Here is an 18127-nt window from a genome sequence, read left to right on the forward strand (position 1 = left end):
TAAAATAAACGTCGGGAATTACAAACAAGACTTACAGCGCTGGTGATCGCAGATGGATATATTCCATATAATAACAAAGTTCCCGCACAATACAACAGTGGTGATTATGACGTGCCGACCTAATTCTGCATCACTCTTTAATAGGCTACTACATATTTTTGACAGTTAATCGATCATTCTATTGCAAAATTAGATAATTGGCTAGAAGAAACCGGCGGCCAAACTTGGCCGACTGAGGAAGTAGCACTGGCGGTCATTCAAGCACTAGGCTACTTAGCGGCCATGGCAGCCGACTGCTTTAAGGCTTGCATTCGATGCATCCACAGTTTCATTTTACCTTTAAATGCGACAATGTCTTCCGATACATCCAAAAAGATTTTATTTCTTCCCTGCATAGTAGTGTTCAACTGGTTTAAATGGCTGAAAAAATCAGATAAGAACAGCAATTTGGCAATCCACCCGTTGTCGCTGAATCGCTCGGCAAGTTTATGATTCTGCTCTTTTAAAAAAGCACCGATGTCATTGCGTAGGCTAGCCACTCTCTCCAACACTTTTCCTCGTGACAGCCAACGGATGTTTGAATGAAATAAAAGCCCAGTGTGCTCCGCACCCATCTTGTCACACAATCCTTGAAATGTATGAGTACATAAGCGAGTACATAAGCGTAATTAAACAAAAAAATTTCGTTGAGTTACATCAGAGTTGCATTGAAACACATATTGCTTACATATATGATCTTAGTTGATGTGCTTGCGAACCCACCCAGAGCCTTCCATGGACTCAGGTTGGGAAACACTGGCATAATTGCTGAAGGAAAAGCAGCTGAGAGAAAAGAACTGCCCACCCTACTCTCCTTACAGTGCTGAAGGCTTAGTACCATGAAAACCTTTATCCTCGAATCTTGTATTCAAGTGTGGGACCCACCTTTATGTTTTTACAAAGAAACCTACATTCTTTTTGTGGTGAAAAAAGTTTTAGTGTTGGCAAAGGCAAAAGGAGTAAGCAAAAACCAACATTATAATACTGACTGAAATCAACAATTTGTGACTGAATACAAATTTGTGTTTTTTCCATTAGCAACTTGCTACATTTTTCTCGTTCAGCAGTGACATCAACTTTTTGAAGTACGTTGCTTGATGAAATGCCTGATGAGCTGTTTTGATCAATCATTCATTTTTTGTATTTATTATTCATTTAGAAAGGTTAGTTTGACTTATGTTATAATATTGTTTTGACGTAATTTAATTTTTATAAATTGAATACTTGCTATGGGTTTTATGGATAAATTGTTTGGGTGGCTAAAAACTAAGAAAAAAGAAGCATGTATTTTATGTGTTGGTCTGGATAACAGCGGGAAAACAACAATAATTAATCAACTGAAACCAGCAGAAGCACGACAACAAAACATTGTGCCAACTGTGGGCTTCACAGTCGAAAAGTTTACTGTGTCAAAGTGAGTTTTGTTATTTTTATACCTTTTTCTGGCAGTTAGTGTTGTTGGAATTTTGAGTCTTCAATGTCTCACATTGTGCAATACAAACTGGTTAGCTTTACATTAAGTAAATGGCAAGGAATTTTATCTTTGTGCCAACCATGAAAAGGGACATGAGGCTTTTTTCAATTGATATTTAGTACTAACAATCCAACGACCAACATATTATTTTTAAAAGAATTGTCAACTATAAACATGTTTTTTTTTTTTATTCATAATTATGCTGATCTGTTTATAACAAAATGTACATTGGCCACCAAGTAGCGCTATTTGCCTTGTAATATTATTAGTTTGACACTTTTACCTTGGAACTATCATACAAAAACGTTATAACCTTAGACATTATGGTGTACATCCTCGGTTAATACAACCAAACCGAGTTGGATCAATTACATAGTTTTCAGGTCAATTACATTATAATTATATACAACATAAAAGTTTATATTACAATTACATTGCTCAGAGATTTTCATATTCCAATTACTACGAAATGTACCCAATTACAATATGTTTCAATCACAAAAATTAAATGAATATATTGTTTCTATATGTATATTCATCTTCATCAATGATTTTTTTATAATTTGATTTTATCAAACACAAGTACAATTCCATTTGATATTATATAGATTTGAAATGTAGAAATTGCTTTTGAACCCCAACTAGCAATTCAACAAAAATACAGATATGTATAAACACAACTTACCAAATTATGTAATTGTAGTTTGGACCAAAATTTTTTTTTAATTATATACAATTACACACCAATGAAAAGTCAGTTACACAGTCAGTTGAAGTAGTTTGTGGTCACAGCCAATTTGCTTTCTTATTGCATCGGAGCTAAGGTGTTTTGCTTATTGTAGCCTACATTGCCTAATGACGAGGTCATGAGAGGATGTGACTCTGTCTAAATACGGTATCACATTGGTAATCCTAGCCAGAAAATGGTCACTGCACACACGACAGTGCTTGTTAACAAGTGGCAAGTGGGTCTTTGAGCTTCATTGCCAAGATCCATTTCCTTGGCTTGCCATTACAGTCAAGTGGGGTAAAAAAAATTTTTTTTTAGAAGGATTGTCCTAGATTTATTAGCTTATCAAGTATGACCACTAAAGTTGGTCACAATGTAGATAGCATGTAGGCTATGTCTATCATCCCACAATGAAATATTTTAAATCCATTAACTGGTTTGAAAATTATGCACAAAATACCTGAATTTCTTTTTACCCCAGCTTTGGGGTAAAAAAAATTTCATGGGATAACAAATACACCTGTTAGTATAGCAGCTTCTTTATTATCATAATATGGATTTCATATGTTTCGCTGTTGATTTCATATGTAGTGTAAATAATTTTCCACCAGAGAAAAGAAGCTTTGTGTAACTCACATATCAAGGACTGTGAGAGATGCTGAACCCATAGTCGAAACCGACTGGATGGGTCATGATGATGATGTAAACGATTTTGCCCACAATTTTTGTATATATGCACTTTTTATTAAATTACACATTGTAAAATCGCAAAGTCTCATTTCTGTAATAAAAACAGCAGCAAGACAAAAAATTCTGTCTAGTATATTTATGCACGCCATCCTGAATTTTATCTGCAGTTCTAGTTTAAACATGCAAGTGGGCGATTAAATTTCGCGGATTGTGAATCCTAAAAATCAACCAACTGTTTGTAAATAAACATACAACTAAAAGACAACAGTTTGTGTTGTGCACTATCGATTGATGGATCACTCTGTACTCTCAATCTGCGCTATTGATCGATTAACCCCCAACACTAACCTTAACCTCGGACCCCCAATTCCAACAAACATCAATTGATTGTGCATAACACATGCATATATTGGCACTGATGCATCCAGAAGTTTGTTTTTGTATTTTTTGGTGATATACTGCTTGGCAGTTGACATAACACCAATACAAAGCCAATGCACTGTTTTTTTTACGGAATGTCCCGTTTCGGTGAGTCCGATTCGGTGAGTCCGATTTGGCGAGTCCGATCCCTATTCAGTGATTTTTTTAATATTATTGGGTACTGTAGCCTAATTATCATTGCCGTTTTAGGGTTAGAGGTTAGAAACTCACCGAATCGGACCAGGGTTGTCGGTATTTTACCCGACCCAAAAAAACCCGGGTGGGTTTTTTTAAAAAAACCCACTTAAAAAAACCCAAAAAAAACCATAAAAAAACCCAGAGCATCATATTTGTCCAGTTTTTATTAGAAAATTAAAAAAATGAACAAAAACACTACAAGGCACTTAAAACAAACTTTAAATTAGGACACTAAGGATGTGATTTTGAAGTGAATTTCCAAGAATAAACTGAAAACGCAGTGGATATTGTACAGTAGGCTACACAAAAATCAAGTAATGCCACTTTGTGTATACTACACTAAAACTCATTTATGCAAGAAGGCCTTATAGTTAAACTGGTGAAAGTAGGCTACTACTCTACTGCAGTCTGTATATATGATGTGAAATGCAATTTAGGAGGCTATTTACCAATTGCAGATTCTGGATTCTAACGCATGGCTTGTTTCAGAGCATTTGCCTAAATGGCCATTGGCCACGCAATCGCTCATCCATTACTATATTACATTTATATAATATATATGTAAATGATAAAAAATATTTAAACATGATGGCATAAATGCTCCTTGCCTTCAAATCTAAAGCAAATGATGCAATAATGTGATTTCTACCACGTCCACATTAAAATCAACTTGGTACCGGTATAGAAATCAGTGGATGATGCAACATCCAACTTGATCTTGAAATTAATGGATGATGCAACATTCAAGCAACAACAGCCTTAGTGCATTATTTTATTGAGTTATGCAAGCATGTAGGCCTACTGTGAGTGAAAGGCACTTCATTCGTAAAAAGTAGTTTTGAGGTGAAATAAGCACGAATCTACCTTTTTTGCGTCTTTTTTAAAAAAACCCAATAAAACCCAAAAAAACCCGGGTTTTTTTAAAAAAACCCGGGCGGGTTGGGCTTTTTTAAAAAAACCCGGGTTTTTCTCAACCCTGAATCGGACTCACCGAGTAGTAGCTGTCACGATTTCTTTCTATCTCTTACCAGGAAAAAGACTTGGAAAGGTTCAATGACGTAGTTTAATGGGTCAAACCGAAAAGCAGTCAATTAAATTCACGGATAGTTCTACTGGTGAGATGATATATAAAAACGCTTGAAGGACTCCAACGAATGGTTCACCACTTCCAACAATTAATCAAAGTAACAGTAAACGGCAATAGATTCCAATGCTTGCGACTATTGATCAAGTTTAACGTAATCCACTCGCAGCTTCTCATACGATTCTAATTTCAATCAGAAATTATATTAGCATCAACTTGCTTTACTCGTATGCAATACTTCAACTTTTGATCAACAATAATCTTTGCTTCTATTACCAACTGCTACTATTACAGCAATGATCTCTCATAACCAACTCATCATAATAATCAACTCATCATAATACAACTCCCATAATAATCATTACGCAAATTACAGCACTATTTATAAAAGGTTTGTTCGGTCTAGTAACTTCGAGAAGGTTACGTAATGTTGCATCACACGAACTCATCGTTCGGTCACGTTGCATTGAGCGGCATAAACAAGCAAGTTTAAAGAAGACTCTAGAACTGCACGTAGCAATCGAATGACCTAGAATACACGTTATATAATACAGATTTCGTAATCAGAGGTTACTTCAGGATAATGACCGATGATAACCTATAGCATAAGAATTTTACAATCAAAACAGCACGCTCGATCGAGACACAAGCGGCCCGTCGTAAGACCTCGCACATTGATTGTGACATACGCCCCCACTTAGAATATTGTTGCAAACAATATAACAACACAATCAATACAAAACACACCACAAAACAATTAATTACTCAATAAAACAGTTCTCATAAGTCCATCGTTGCATGATCTACCAACGATAGCTTTTCTCTAAACAATAATCACGTTTACTGTGAAAGTTTCCAACGTCCTCAATATCTTCAGTGCACCGGCGAGCAAGATGACCCATCTTCCTACATCGGAAACACCTCCTCTCCGGACAGTCCTTGGCCAGATGACCTTCTCTGTGACAGTTGTAGCAAGCCTTTTCATCAAAAGGGCAGCTCCTGGCTATGTATCCAATCTCCCCACATCGGTAGCAGTGGTTGTCACGGCAACGTCTGTTTTCCGAATGTCCGCCGTCAGCAACGCACTCCCTGGCGAAGTGTCCGCGTCTACCGCATCTATAGCATACTCCAAATGGTCGTCGCCTGCCTCTTCCCCTCGGTTCTTCGCGCTCGTTGTATCCATGACCTTGAGATCGTCGCTGATTATCTGCAGAACAATCTCGAGCAAAGTGACCATTCTTGCCACAAGAATAACAAGTAACTTCAGAATTTCTCTCAATAACATTTCCGATTATAAGATCAACTAAAGAGTTTTGTAAACATAACGCTTTCACAGTCCCACTACAATACGGAGTTTCAATATATATCTTCGCTAACGGTCCTTGGATTGAAGTGTTATTTATCGACATCACAATTCCAGTTTTTCCCGTTAACTGACTGTCTTTAACCAAATCTCTCCTCACCATTATACCCGTAGAACCAGAATCACGTAAAACTTTCACCTTTTTGTTTCCAACTTTTCCATCCACTACTGGCAGGTAATCTTCAAGTATTATTTTTTCGCAAACATCTTTTTTTGTCTTCTTTCCCGTTTTATTCTTCATCTGATCATCTTCATCCGGTCTCTCCTCCTCAAGCGCTGGTTCATGAATCATTATCGCACAACCACCTCGATAAACCTCCGTGTCTTTATCTTTTCCAGACTGATTGGATAGGGAAAACGACTTGTCCTTGCATTCCTTCGCTTCGTGTCCTTGCCTATTGCAATGATTGCACCACTTCCTCGATTCCTGATGATTTCTGTTAGTCTTCCTCCGGCAGTTAACAGATTTATGACCTAAGCCATTACAATTAAAACAACGTACTTCTCTTGGAACCGCACCTCCTTTAAAATTATTTGTTTGCTCCTCGTCATCATCGAATAACAACATCTCTTTGGTCGACAATTTCTCATCATGGGCAACTATATACTGTTCCGCCACACTGGCTATGTCTTCTAGAGTCTTTGGACTTCTCTCCATTAAATAAACATCTCAGATCTTTTGAACATGAATCTGTGAATTGTTCCTTAACTATAAGGTTTGCCAATCCGTCCAATGATTGATCGGCCCCCGAAAGTTCAAACCATTTTAACAACAGGTTTCTTAAACGTTCGATAAATTGACCTGGGCTTTCGTGTCGTTTAGGCTTTGCCTCACGGAATCTTTGACGGTATCCATGCTCAGTAAAATTGTATCGCTTTAACAGAGCTAACTTCAATCTGTCGTAATTCATGGCTTCTTCTTGCGAAAGTCTTGAATATACATCAAGAGCTTGTCCCGATAATAACATGCTTAGCTGGGTAGCCCACGTCGACTTCTCTAATTTGGCTATTGTAGCATATCTTTCAAATCTTAACAAATAACTATCCAACTCATCTTTTTCTTCAACAAATGATGGCAAATCTGGACGTCTAATTTGCGCCACAATAACATCTCGAGCATTATCATTAGTAGAATTAGATCGCTCACCAATGTCCAGTTTTTGTCTTTCTAAATCAAGTCTTATCTTTTCCAATTCATATTGCGCTCTTCTTTCTTCTGCTTCGCGTTGCGCCCGATTCTCTTCTGCTTCGCGCTGTGCCCGCTTCTCTTCTGCTTCAGCTTCACGCTGTGCTCGTTTTTCTTCAGCTTCAAGTTGTGCTCGCTTCTCTTCAGCTTCAAGTTCACGCTGTGCTCGCTTTTCTTCAGCTTCAAGTTCACGCTGTGCTCGCTTTTCTTCAGCTTCAAGTTCTGCTTTCCTTATTTCACGAGCAGCTCTTCTATCTTCTCTTTCGTCAGCTTCTCGTTGAGCTTTTTGGGCCATTATCTTGTGATACTCTTCCATCACAAACTGAGACTTTTCATTGTCACTCAGCCCCATTCGTTCAGCCATGCTCCTTAAGTCTTCAATCATCTCATGTTTGACGGTATCTGCCATTTTGACAGCTTGTTGTTAATTTTTTATTCTTTCAATAAATCTTTCGGTATTCTTCGGTTTTTCGGTTATATCTCGGTTTAATCCCGGACGAGCCCCCAGAATGTCACGATTTCTTTCTATCTCTTACCAGGAAAAAGACTTGGAAAGGTTCAATGACGTAGTTTAATGGGTCAAACCGAAAAGCAGTCAATTAAATTCACGGATAGTTCTACTGGTGAGATGATATATAAAAACGCTTGAAGGACTCCAACGAATGGTTCACCACTTCCAACAATTAATCAAAGTAACAGTAAACGGCAATAGATTCCAATGCTTGCGACTATTGATCAAGTTTAACGTAATCCACTCGCAGCTTCTCATACGATTCTAATTTCAATCAGAAATTATATTAGCATCAACTTGCTTTACTCGTATGCAATACTTCAACTTTTGATCAACAATAATCTTTGCTTCTATTACCAACTGCTACTATTACAGCAATGATCTCTCATAACCAACTCATCATAATAATCAACTCATCATAATACAACTCCCATAATAATCATTACGCAAATTACAGCACTATTTATAAAAGGTTTGTTCGGTCTAGTAACTTCGAGAAGGTTACGTAATGTTGCATCACACGAACTCATCGTTCGGTCACGTTGCATTGAGCGGCATAAACAAGCAAGTTTAAAGAAGACTCTAGAACTGCACGTAGCAATCGAATGACCTAGAATACACGTTATATAATACAGATTTCGTAATCAGAGGTTACTTCAGGATAATGACCGATGATAACCTATAGCATAAGAATTTTACAATCAAAACAGCACGCTCGATCGAGACACAAGCGGCCCGTCGTAAGACCTCGCACATTGATTGTGACAGTAGCAGACCCTTTTTTTTACCCCAATCAACGAATTTTATTGGGGTAAAAAAAACACCTCAATAAAGATTTACATAAACATTTGGAGACCCCAGTTTTTGTTGCATCTAGTAGCCTCACAACATAGTACTCACAATATATCATTAAAACATTCATACTACATTAAAATTTAGCAAAAACCTTTAATAAACTCCTCCAAACCTTTTTTGTACCCTTCACTGGCCATATTTACTCTATTTAACATATCTTTTCTTTGTCAAATCCACTCTTTTTTTTTTACCCCTCAAAGTAATCACCAGAGACCACTCAAACAGACACTAAAAAGTGGTACCCGGTCATTTGGTTGACAGACATTTGGTCGACAGGACGTTTGGTCGACAGACATTTGGTCGACAAGACATTTGGTCTACAGGACGTTAGGTCGACAGAACAATTCAGAAAAAAGTTGAGTGAATATCTACTCATTTTAGATGTGAGATGGTAAGTGTTTTTTTTACCCCAATAACCCCACTATTTTTTTACCCCACTTGACCATACTATGTGTACTCCATTGATGCTCCCTTTCGAAATAATCGCAAGTAAAAAAAAAAACAGACTAAAAACAAATGTTTTTCAATGTAGCTCCTGGAGGCTCTGCCTTTGTCATTTCATACTTGGTTCTGGAATTCGTGTGGTCTTACAAGATCATAGTGTTTTCCTCTGCGTTGCGTACAAATCTTGAGGCTGGAATGTCACAAAGCATGCACTTGTTCTCTTGGGTTATGTTGCATTCACATGATTTTGCGTCTGTCTGCGTTGTTGGTCTGTTGTGTGCAATCAATAAGTCGGGGCCATGTTTGTAATGGACAAACATGTTCTTAAGCTGCATCGTCGAGCATCTTAGTTCTGGAGTATGAAAACTAGTAGAAGTTTCAACGTGCAGTCGAATGTAGAAAAGTAGTTTCAGTAGTTTTCAAGATGAGCAGTAGGCTCCATTGCTCCAACTGCAGAAACTCTCATTATGTGCTTCAGTTTCAAGATTGATTTCAAGCAGTTTTGCACTTCGTTGTTGGCTTAATTTTATCAGACCGGTCTTACTCTCTTTTGTTCCAATGTGTCAAGTTGGCTTGTGTGATCGCAATAAACTATTACAAAGGATATAGACGCCATTCTCTGTTCATGCCCATTGCCAATTACTACTGTGCTCGGGATGTTGTTGCACTACTCCTTGAAGGCATCCACTGCGTATCAGTACGGTATGACGGAGCAAACAGCCAACCACATCATCTTTAGGTGTCCCATCTATTCACCTCCCAACGGAAGACGTTCAGGCCTCCGCCCTCCGCACCCTTGACGATCTGACGAAAAGTTAGCTTCAAGTCCTTCCTTTCGGCTCAGCACAGACTTTCTGCTTCATACGAACGACGAGCGTTGAAAATCTTTTTCACAACGAAAATCTTTTTTATAACATGAAAAACTTCACCACAGAGAATTTGATCTCAATTGGTAGAATTGATGAAATTGTCATACAAAAAATGTTCATGTGTAAAATTAAAAATATTGACATTATATTGTAACTTTGTTAGGATGCTAGTCCTTTTAGTGTCATATTACACTCTATTGGCTGTATACACTTTTATATGGGTACTGCTACTATTCGGTGAGTCCGATTCGGTGAGTTCCTAACCTCTAACCCCTAACCCTAAAACGGCAATGGTAATTAGGCTACGGTACCCGATAATATAAAAAATTTAATAAAAAAAATTGAAAAAATCACCGAATAGGGTTCGGACTCACCGAATCGGACTCACCGAATCGGACTCACCAAAACGGGCCATTCCGCTTTTATATCAACATGATATACAGGCCTCGAAATTCACGGCGGACACGGCGATCATGTCCGCCGTCACAGAATGTGATGTCCGCGGGAAGTACCATCTAGATCGGTCATATTTGTCCGCCGAGAAATAACACAAGAACTAGCGATACAAATCGTCATTGCATAGTACTAACAATTGTTGCGAGAATATAATTTCCCCCGCACTCTAGCGCGCATCTAGAAAATGTGAATACTGTATCTCTCACCCAGACAACAAAATCTATCATTCTTATATTAATTCAATGTAGACGCAGATGTTGAATCAATGCAAAAATGATAAATTTTGTTGTCTGGGTAGCTTCCATTCAGGCAGGAAAACATTCGATTTTTACGTTGCTTCAACGATTGATGACATTGAATCAGCGTAACAAAGGTGAATTTTTCGCTAAGAATCGATGGGAGTACGGGTACTTCCACACTAATAAGCGCAACTTTGTTCAAGTTTTACGTCACAATGTCTGGCTTTGATCTTCGAGTAATATTGATAAGGCAAGGTTGGTTACAAAATTAGATTAAACGAGTTCAGTAGGCTATTACAGCAAGATGCAGCAAAATTTGTTAAGTTTTGGTATTACTGTAAGAAAGAAAAGGCCCAGGAAAATTCACTTTCACTCACATGACACGCAAAAATAAACTTAAAGAAAAAAGCCTAGTGAAACTTTGCACAGCAGAACATAGTAGCGTTTGTGTAGAAGTTTTTCCGACTCGTGCCCAGAGCATTGTGACGCAAGAAGCCACATGACCTCGTTCGGTGGAAGTTAATCAGTTATGCTTATGCGGTATATTAAGCAGCTACACGGCGCTGTGACTCTTCAAGCGCACGTCGTTGGTCTGATGAAAGCCTTTCAGAGTGACTTTGCTGAAATTTTAAAAAGCCTTCTAAGCCGTAGCTATAGTTCTCGAATGGCGCAGAATTATCAAGATAAAAAAAAAAAAAAAAATATCAAGATAAAGTGATTTAAGCATGACGATCGGCGCTAAAACTGGTGTGTCCGCCGTGAGACTTACTTTGTCCGCCAAGATAGCTGCTCAGACCGGACACGTTTGTCCGCCGTCAACAAAAACGAATTTCGAGGCCTGATATAATTCTGTTAAATAATAAACTTGAAGTTGACCTTGGTTGCTTGATATAATATTTTCTAAATGATTTTGTTGATTTCCTCCCAGCTTGATGTTCACTGTCTTTGACATGTCTGGGCAAGGTCGTTACCGGAATTTGTGGGAGCATTACTACAAAGAAACGCAAGCAATTATGTTCGTTATTGATAGTTCAGACAAGTTAAGAATGGCTGTGGCTAAGGATGAATTGGACCAGCTGATAAAACACTCCAGTAAGTGATCTCATTACTTCACTGTCAGACTTTGTGCTTGATATTTCCATGTCTTAGAAAGAAACCTTTTGTCGTGTTTATGATTACCTGCATACATTATTAATTTGGCTATGTTTCTTTTTTAAATCCATTGCGCTGAGTGCATTTCCCAGAAGAAAACTAATTTGGTGAAGTGCTTGAGCAAGCAATTACTTCAGCTAATCCGCTTGTTATTTTGCGCTGCTTGTGATTTAACATCATAATGTTTCGTTTAGAAAGCCACATGTAAAGGTCACAATGGCTGATCACATGTTGTTTTTTTTCGAAACTGCTGCTGGTAATGCTACAGTGTCTATAAAGCAGTGATGCCCCGTCTCAATTGCTCTATTGGTTAATCGCCGGGCCATCTTTGTGCACTAAGAAACGCAAGATCACGCAGCACTAGATGGACTTATGGGGTGTGCGCTTGAACAACGCCTTGAGGACTGCGCTCCATTCAGCGGCACCCAGGGTATGGAATAATTTCACAGGCAACAACAACACTTTGACAATCGGAAACTTTTGTCAGCAGTCTCGGTAACCGGGTCTGTACAACAAGTATGTATGTGAAACGGCCAGGAAAAACATTTCAAAGGTTTTGTCAGTCCGAGGTTAAAAATTGAACACCAACAAACCAGTGGTGCATGTTTGATAATTTTTTTAATTGTTGTTATGTTAATTCATGATTTCCTCTTATGCTATCCCTTCAACGAAGGTATTGTTGATAAGCGCATCCCGATTCTGTTCTTTGCCAACAAGATGGACCTCCGAGATTCTTTGTCAGCGGTGAAATGCTCACAGATTTTGGGATTAGACAATATCAAGGAAAAACCGTGGCACATTTGGTGAGACTAACTTGCTCTGATTGCGGATGGTCACGCATAGTGTACGGTTTATTGAATAATATCATAAACGTGACACTAAAAAAGCATAGTTTTATTTTTTAGTTTCTATTATTTCGATTTTGTTTCAAACCATAATGACCATTGGTCCAACTACCTCTCATAAGAAGAAATGCATTTTCATAAAAGTTTCAAGTGGAATAAATTGCAAGTAATGTTATGGCACTAACCAGCATAACAACATGGGACAGTGGGACAGCACGAATCACATAAAATGGATTTCATTAGCATATAATTTCTCATTCAGTGGAGAATGTTTTTGTTCGATTTCTTTACTTAGTTTGAAATTGATTTCCCTCGGAGATTTAAATCCATATAATTTTTCGAAAAGGCTTTGCTTACAGACTAAGTGCATAGTTATGCTAAGGGTGCTTTCCAATAATGTTATTTTCCGTATCCTAACCAATAAGTTTGGTTGGTTTGAATCTTTATCCTTGGACTGACAAAGCCTTGATAGGTTATTCCTGGTAGTTTGGCATACTTGTAGAGGATTTTGACGCAGACCCGGTCACCGAGATTGACAGCTAGTGAAGTTTCCGATTGTTGAAGTGTTGTTGCCGGGGAATTATTTTATCCACTAGGTGCCGCTGAATGGAGAGCAGTCCTTAACGTGCGTTGCTCAACCGCACACCTCGAGAGTCGAACCAACGCCGCTTGATCTTGAAGTTTCTTATTTTGTTGTTTGTTATTTCAGCGCAAGCAATGCCATGACTGGTGAGGGATTGAACGAAGGAATTGAGTGGCTCTCTGGACAATTACAAACAGCAAGACCGCAGTAGTGATTTCAACGTTCTTGTCTTCACAACAAATTCCAGCTTTTCACGTATTAGAAGTCCTTGTCATATATTTGGCTCTAAAATTACCATTGCTCAGATTTGACGAAGTTCCATTCTAACTCGTTGGGTAGCGTTGTTCTTGCATGATGTCACTGAGCTAATCATTTGTTGAATTAGAATTGTCGTGCGTTAACAATTTGAGGGTTTGTGTTGTAAATACAATGATTTCGTTTTATTCCCATTATTATTTATATACATATCGTTAGACATTACACAAGCAATTGAGGTGTTAAATACCAAATGTCTTTTATCTTGCTAGTCATTTTTAGCTGCACTTTTATTAGGCAATTTAGACCATGCGCTCGAGCCCTGCTAGAGTTTGTATCACCCGACATCTACGTAAGCGTGACATATAGAATTATTAACACTGCATGAATGTGCTTAATTCCAAGCAGAAAAGCCAAGCAGAGGGTATTACACCAACTACTGCTTGCATGGCTTTTGTGTTGCAAACGTATTAGCAACTTGTGCTTTTACCTTTACTGATGTAAACCATGATATATTTCACTAACATGCCGAGTTGTCAGTTCGCTTGCCCTGCAAGGTGGACTTAGCAGCTGTCTTAGCAGTGGACTTGCGGTCTTTGCAGCTGCTCACTTCCCGTTAAAGATAGCAGAGGCGTGTGGTGCTTTTCTGTGTTCGCTCATTCTTTTAATTATATTTCCTCTCGCATCTTTCACTATCATACGAGTCAGCAAATCAGTTTTTTTACTTTCATTCAACGTCTGCAGACGTAACAAAGAAGCTTGGAAGTGGTTCGTCCTTCCAGATGGTGCTAAGTGCTACACTATGGATATGAATGTTTGTTCATACGTGACGTTTTTTGGTTTGAATTTTGTAGTGAACACTGAACATAGTAGGCTTTTGTTTGATTGTTTCATTTTATGTTTGTGCACATTCTACCGTATGCTGTATTACATGCTCTGCCTCATTTTAATGGATTTTCATCGGCTGTCGGATTTCAGTGAAGTTGAAATGAAGTGAAAAAGGGCGCCCCACAATGGTACGCGAGCTAGGTCCTCATAAAATAACAATTTTTCAGATTTAAAGCGTTGCACAGCTTTTTTTATTCCATATTGTTTTTAAACATAAATTTACCGCTCTTTGTCATATTCATATTTTTTTACAAATTACTATCCCGGTGCTATTGTGAAGATGATCACCCTATTGGCTTCAGCGCAGATTACCATTCATATGCACGCGTTGCTGGGCCACGATAGTGATTTTCGTTATGTGGATAGTCTTTGTTCTGATTTGTCATTGTTAGCATCACTTTCATATGGGCTTTACGTTACTGGTAACTTGTGGTGACACCTAACTTTTAACAGAAAGGATTACCCAATAAATGTAAAAAGATTCTATTTTTTGTTACTTTGATTCCTTGACCGAAGTAGCCCTTGTACAGCATTCCCTCATATTTGAGCAGACTGTATTTCGTGGTTGTTGATTGGAACAACATATTGCTGTCGTTATTGCTGTAATTTTGTGAGGTTATTTGCTCTCAATATTGTCAAGGGCGTCGCAAAGTCGTACGTTTCCCCGTTCAACTCATTGCTGCTTGGAATCTGATTTTGCTAAAATCTCACCCACACCCCAACAACCTGATATTTCGGTAGAACTCTTTGAAACGAGATGGAATGGAAATATGATACAAGTTGATAATAGCTGGTTGCCTTCTGTTGGCTGGCACCACCAACAACCGCACAATCAACATGGCTGTATTGTGCAATATCACTGTGTAACTTGGTGCCATTCGTGTCTTGTTCAAATAAACCAATTGTGAAATATATTCAACTTTTTGCGGGGTGTACCCCCAACAGCCGCGAAGGTCAGGTATTGAAGAGTATCCTTGTGTTTGTTTCATCCATAATTTAACTGACCACTTCGGCTTAGTGGCTTTTGAGGTCACAGCCAACAAATCAGTCTGTTTTTACATTGATTCCATATCTGGAGACGTTGAATCACTGTAAAAAAGGCGGATTTGCTTGCTGGAATGTGTATCTGCTCTCCTGCGCCATCTTCCGCTCAGCAAATGTCGTTACCCTCCATTGAGCTTGATTAATTATTGAATTTGCTTTATCACATGTCGGCAGCAGTGGCCGAGTGGTTAGCGCGTTGGGCTCGCAGTCGAGAGCCTGTATGTTCGACTCCAGCCACCAGCACTTGCTGTTGTTTCTCTGGGCAAGAAACTTTACGATAATTGCTTCTACCCAGTGATCGATTTCGAGTAATGGGTAGTACCAAATTTAAGTCATAAGTAGAATAGACAACCGGAAACAGACATTGCAGTCGGCTGCAGCGTGGGTCAGGTGTACGTCGGAAGGCGTACACCGATGCATAGTGCTCAAGTCCGCTTTCCCGCAATGCAGGATAAAGATAATAAAACAAACAAAACATAACTCATCGTGTAATCTCTAATGCTTTCATGCCTGCAACTGATTGTTTATCTGTTCAACCGAGTTTGGGGAAGTCGTGACTGTTGTGATAGCCTACAGGCTACAGCAGGGCATGTACCGTAACCAAGAAGGTGTCTGCAATGAAGGAAGGTAAAAATAGTAAGAAGAATTTATAATTTGATGTTTACTTACTCTTAGACATTTTTATAAAGGAATAGACAAAACCATATACAACTTTAGTAGCACACTTTGTAAATCAGTTTCTAATGACATTAGACTACAGTAGGCTATTAGAAAAAGTTATAACCATTCCTGGTTATAGGCTAGCCCAGGGGTTCCCAAACTTTCTGTTCATCGGTACCCTTTGGTCAATTTATAGATTGGCTCGTGTAGCCTACCCCCAAAATTTTCTCATATTTTTTAACAGTAGAGCTGCATAGGCTACATGATATTTGGTACCAATTAAAGCACACAAAGTTATTCCAAAGTAACAATAACAAATTAACAATGTAATCCAAGGTTAAACAAACACTACAATCAATCAGTTTTGTCTTGTGTGCTGTGATTGGACAAAATAAGTCATGTGAACTTGGTAGTTAGGCTACTGTAGTTGTAGTTAAAGCTTCTACTGGGGTGAAAATGTGACTTACTAACGAGTTCTTAATCTCAGGTCTTCAAATTATTAACATCATCAAGTGATGGAATTACATGACGAGTGGAGGTTATAAGAGAGGGTCGGTGTTGTGACCGTGGGAACTTTCCTAGTACTTGTCTGTCAGGGAGTTGGCAGTTATTGTTGGTTCTCGCAAATGCTAAATCCCCCTTTCTCGCAAATGTCTGTTTATCAAGTGATAAAAAATATTTTAACCCTTTCCTTCCCGAATTATTTTCCCGTATTTCAAAAAATTTTAAATTCCGGCCATGTTTTACATTTAACTTCCGAATATAAAATCTAAAAAAAAAATTAAGAAATTTTGGTTGCTATAGCAACAGCGAAATGTTGCCATTCGGCAACATTGGTAAGATATGGTATGGATATCTGTAATATTTCACAACAACACTTTATAATTTCTGAAAGAAATTTTAATGTTTCCGTGTACTGCATGTTTAGAAATTAAACACAAACACATATAACTGCAGTGTGCACAGCAATTAAAGCGAATTCGGTACCAGTTATGTCTTTCATCAAAGGGTGCCCCGCTGACCAAAATCACTTGGTGTGAAAGGCCAAAAAGCAGTTGTTTCTTTCATTCAAGCAGAGTCCCACAAGGCATTTGCTGCACTGCACCCGGGTGAAGCCTGATGGGCAGTATCTGCACCGCATTCTTTTTGCTCCAGGAAGAGGCCAGTGGTGCAAGCCATCATATTGCACATCTGCAACAGGTAGAGCTTTTTTGGTCTTCTTTGATGAGGATGGGCTTTCATCATTCAGAGATGGTCTTCCACGTTTTTTCATCCTACTCTTTCCTGCCAAAGTTAGAGCAGAAGCGATACTGCTGCGAAAGTCCTTTAGTGGAAGATACCTTGACTGGTTGTTCTGTGCCAAATGTCTTCGATACAACAACCACGCGTTTAGCACTGCAAGATCTAAGCAATAGTAGGGGAGAGCTGGTATGGTAGTAACGCTTTTTGCAAAAAATGGAATAACTCAAAGGATTTTTATTACAGACTTTTGAAAGTTTGACACTTGATTCGTATTTTCTTACGCTACGACATGTAGTCCTTGTCTTCTCTATGTCGCCTATGTGTCACCCACGGGAAGGTGCTACATCAGAGGCACCCATTTGTTACAACCTTACCCAACAGTGGGTATGGTTGTAACAAATGGGCGGTATGGTTGTAACAGCATGCTGAATGTGTTAAAATTTAAGTACAAAACAAACATACAGTTAGTAATTTTATTGAGCTAGTCAAATACTAACAAACACAAAGAAAAAGAACGAATTTGACAACATTAGTCACACTTGAATTGGTATTTTTAAAGGCGAAGCAGCAGTGTTGCAAAGTATGTAAACTAGTTTGGCTGACATGAAGTTAATTAAGCTTTTATTAGCACATCAGGAGGTACTCCACGTTCAGTTTTCCTTTTTGACCATCGTGGCATACTATGTAAAACAAAATACAAGTATTGATGTTCTTATATGTGGGTGAGCATTTTTCATGTTTAGGCTATATGGTTACAAACAATTCAAAAATATTTGCGGTATGGTTGTAACACCGTGTTACAACCATACCCAAGTGTGTCAGCCATGTTTCCTCGAGCTTAGCTACTAAACGACTTGTAATTTGAAGTCCACAAACACACCTACCGATAGCTAAAACTAC

The 18127-nt window shown here is 38.5% G+C and overlaps 1 protein-coding gene across 1 annotated transcript; it reads left to right on the forward strand.

The window, feature by feature from the left end:
- Positions 1–1202: 1202 nt before the first annotated feature.
- On the forward strand, positions 1203–15185 carry LOC145787518 (ADP-ribosylation factor-like protein 6). Its single transcript, XM_082599275.1, has 4 exons — positions 1203–1453; positions 11487–11650; positions 12384–12513; positions 13265–15185. Exons 1-4 carry the CDS (start codon positions 1269–1271, stop codon positions 13347–13349), a joined length of 564 nt encoding a protein of 187 aa, XP_082455401.1. The 5' UTR covers positions 1203–1268; the 3' UTR covers positions 13350–15185.
- Positions 15186–18127: the final 2942 nt, after the last annotated feature.

Source organism: Aplidium turbinatum, chromosome 18 (genome assembly GCF_918807975.1).
Source record: "Aplidium turbinatum chromosome 18, kaAplTurb1.1, whole genome shotgun sequence".
Taxonomy (NCBI): Eukaryota; Metazoa; Chordata; class Ascidiacea; order Aplousobranchia; family Polyclinidae; genus Aplidium; species Aplidium turbinatum.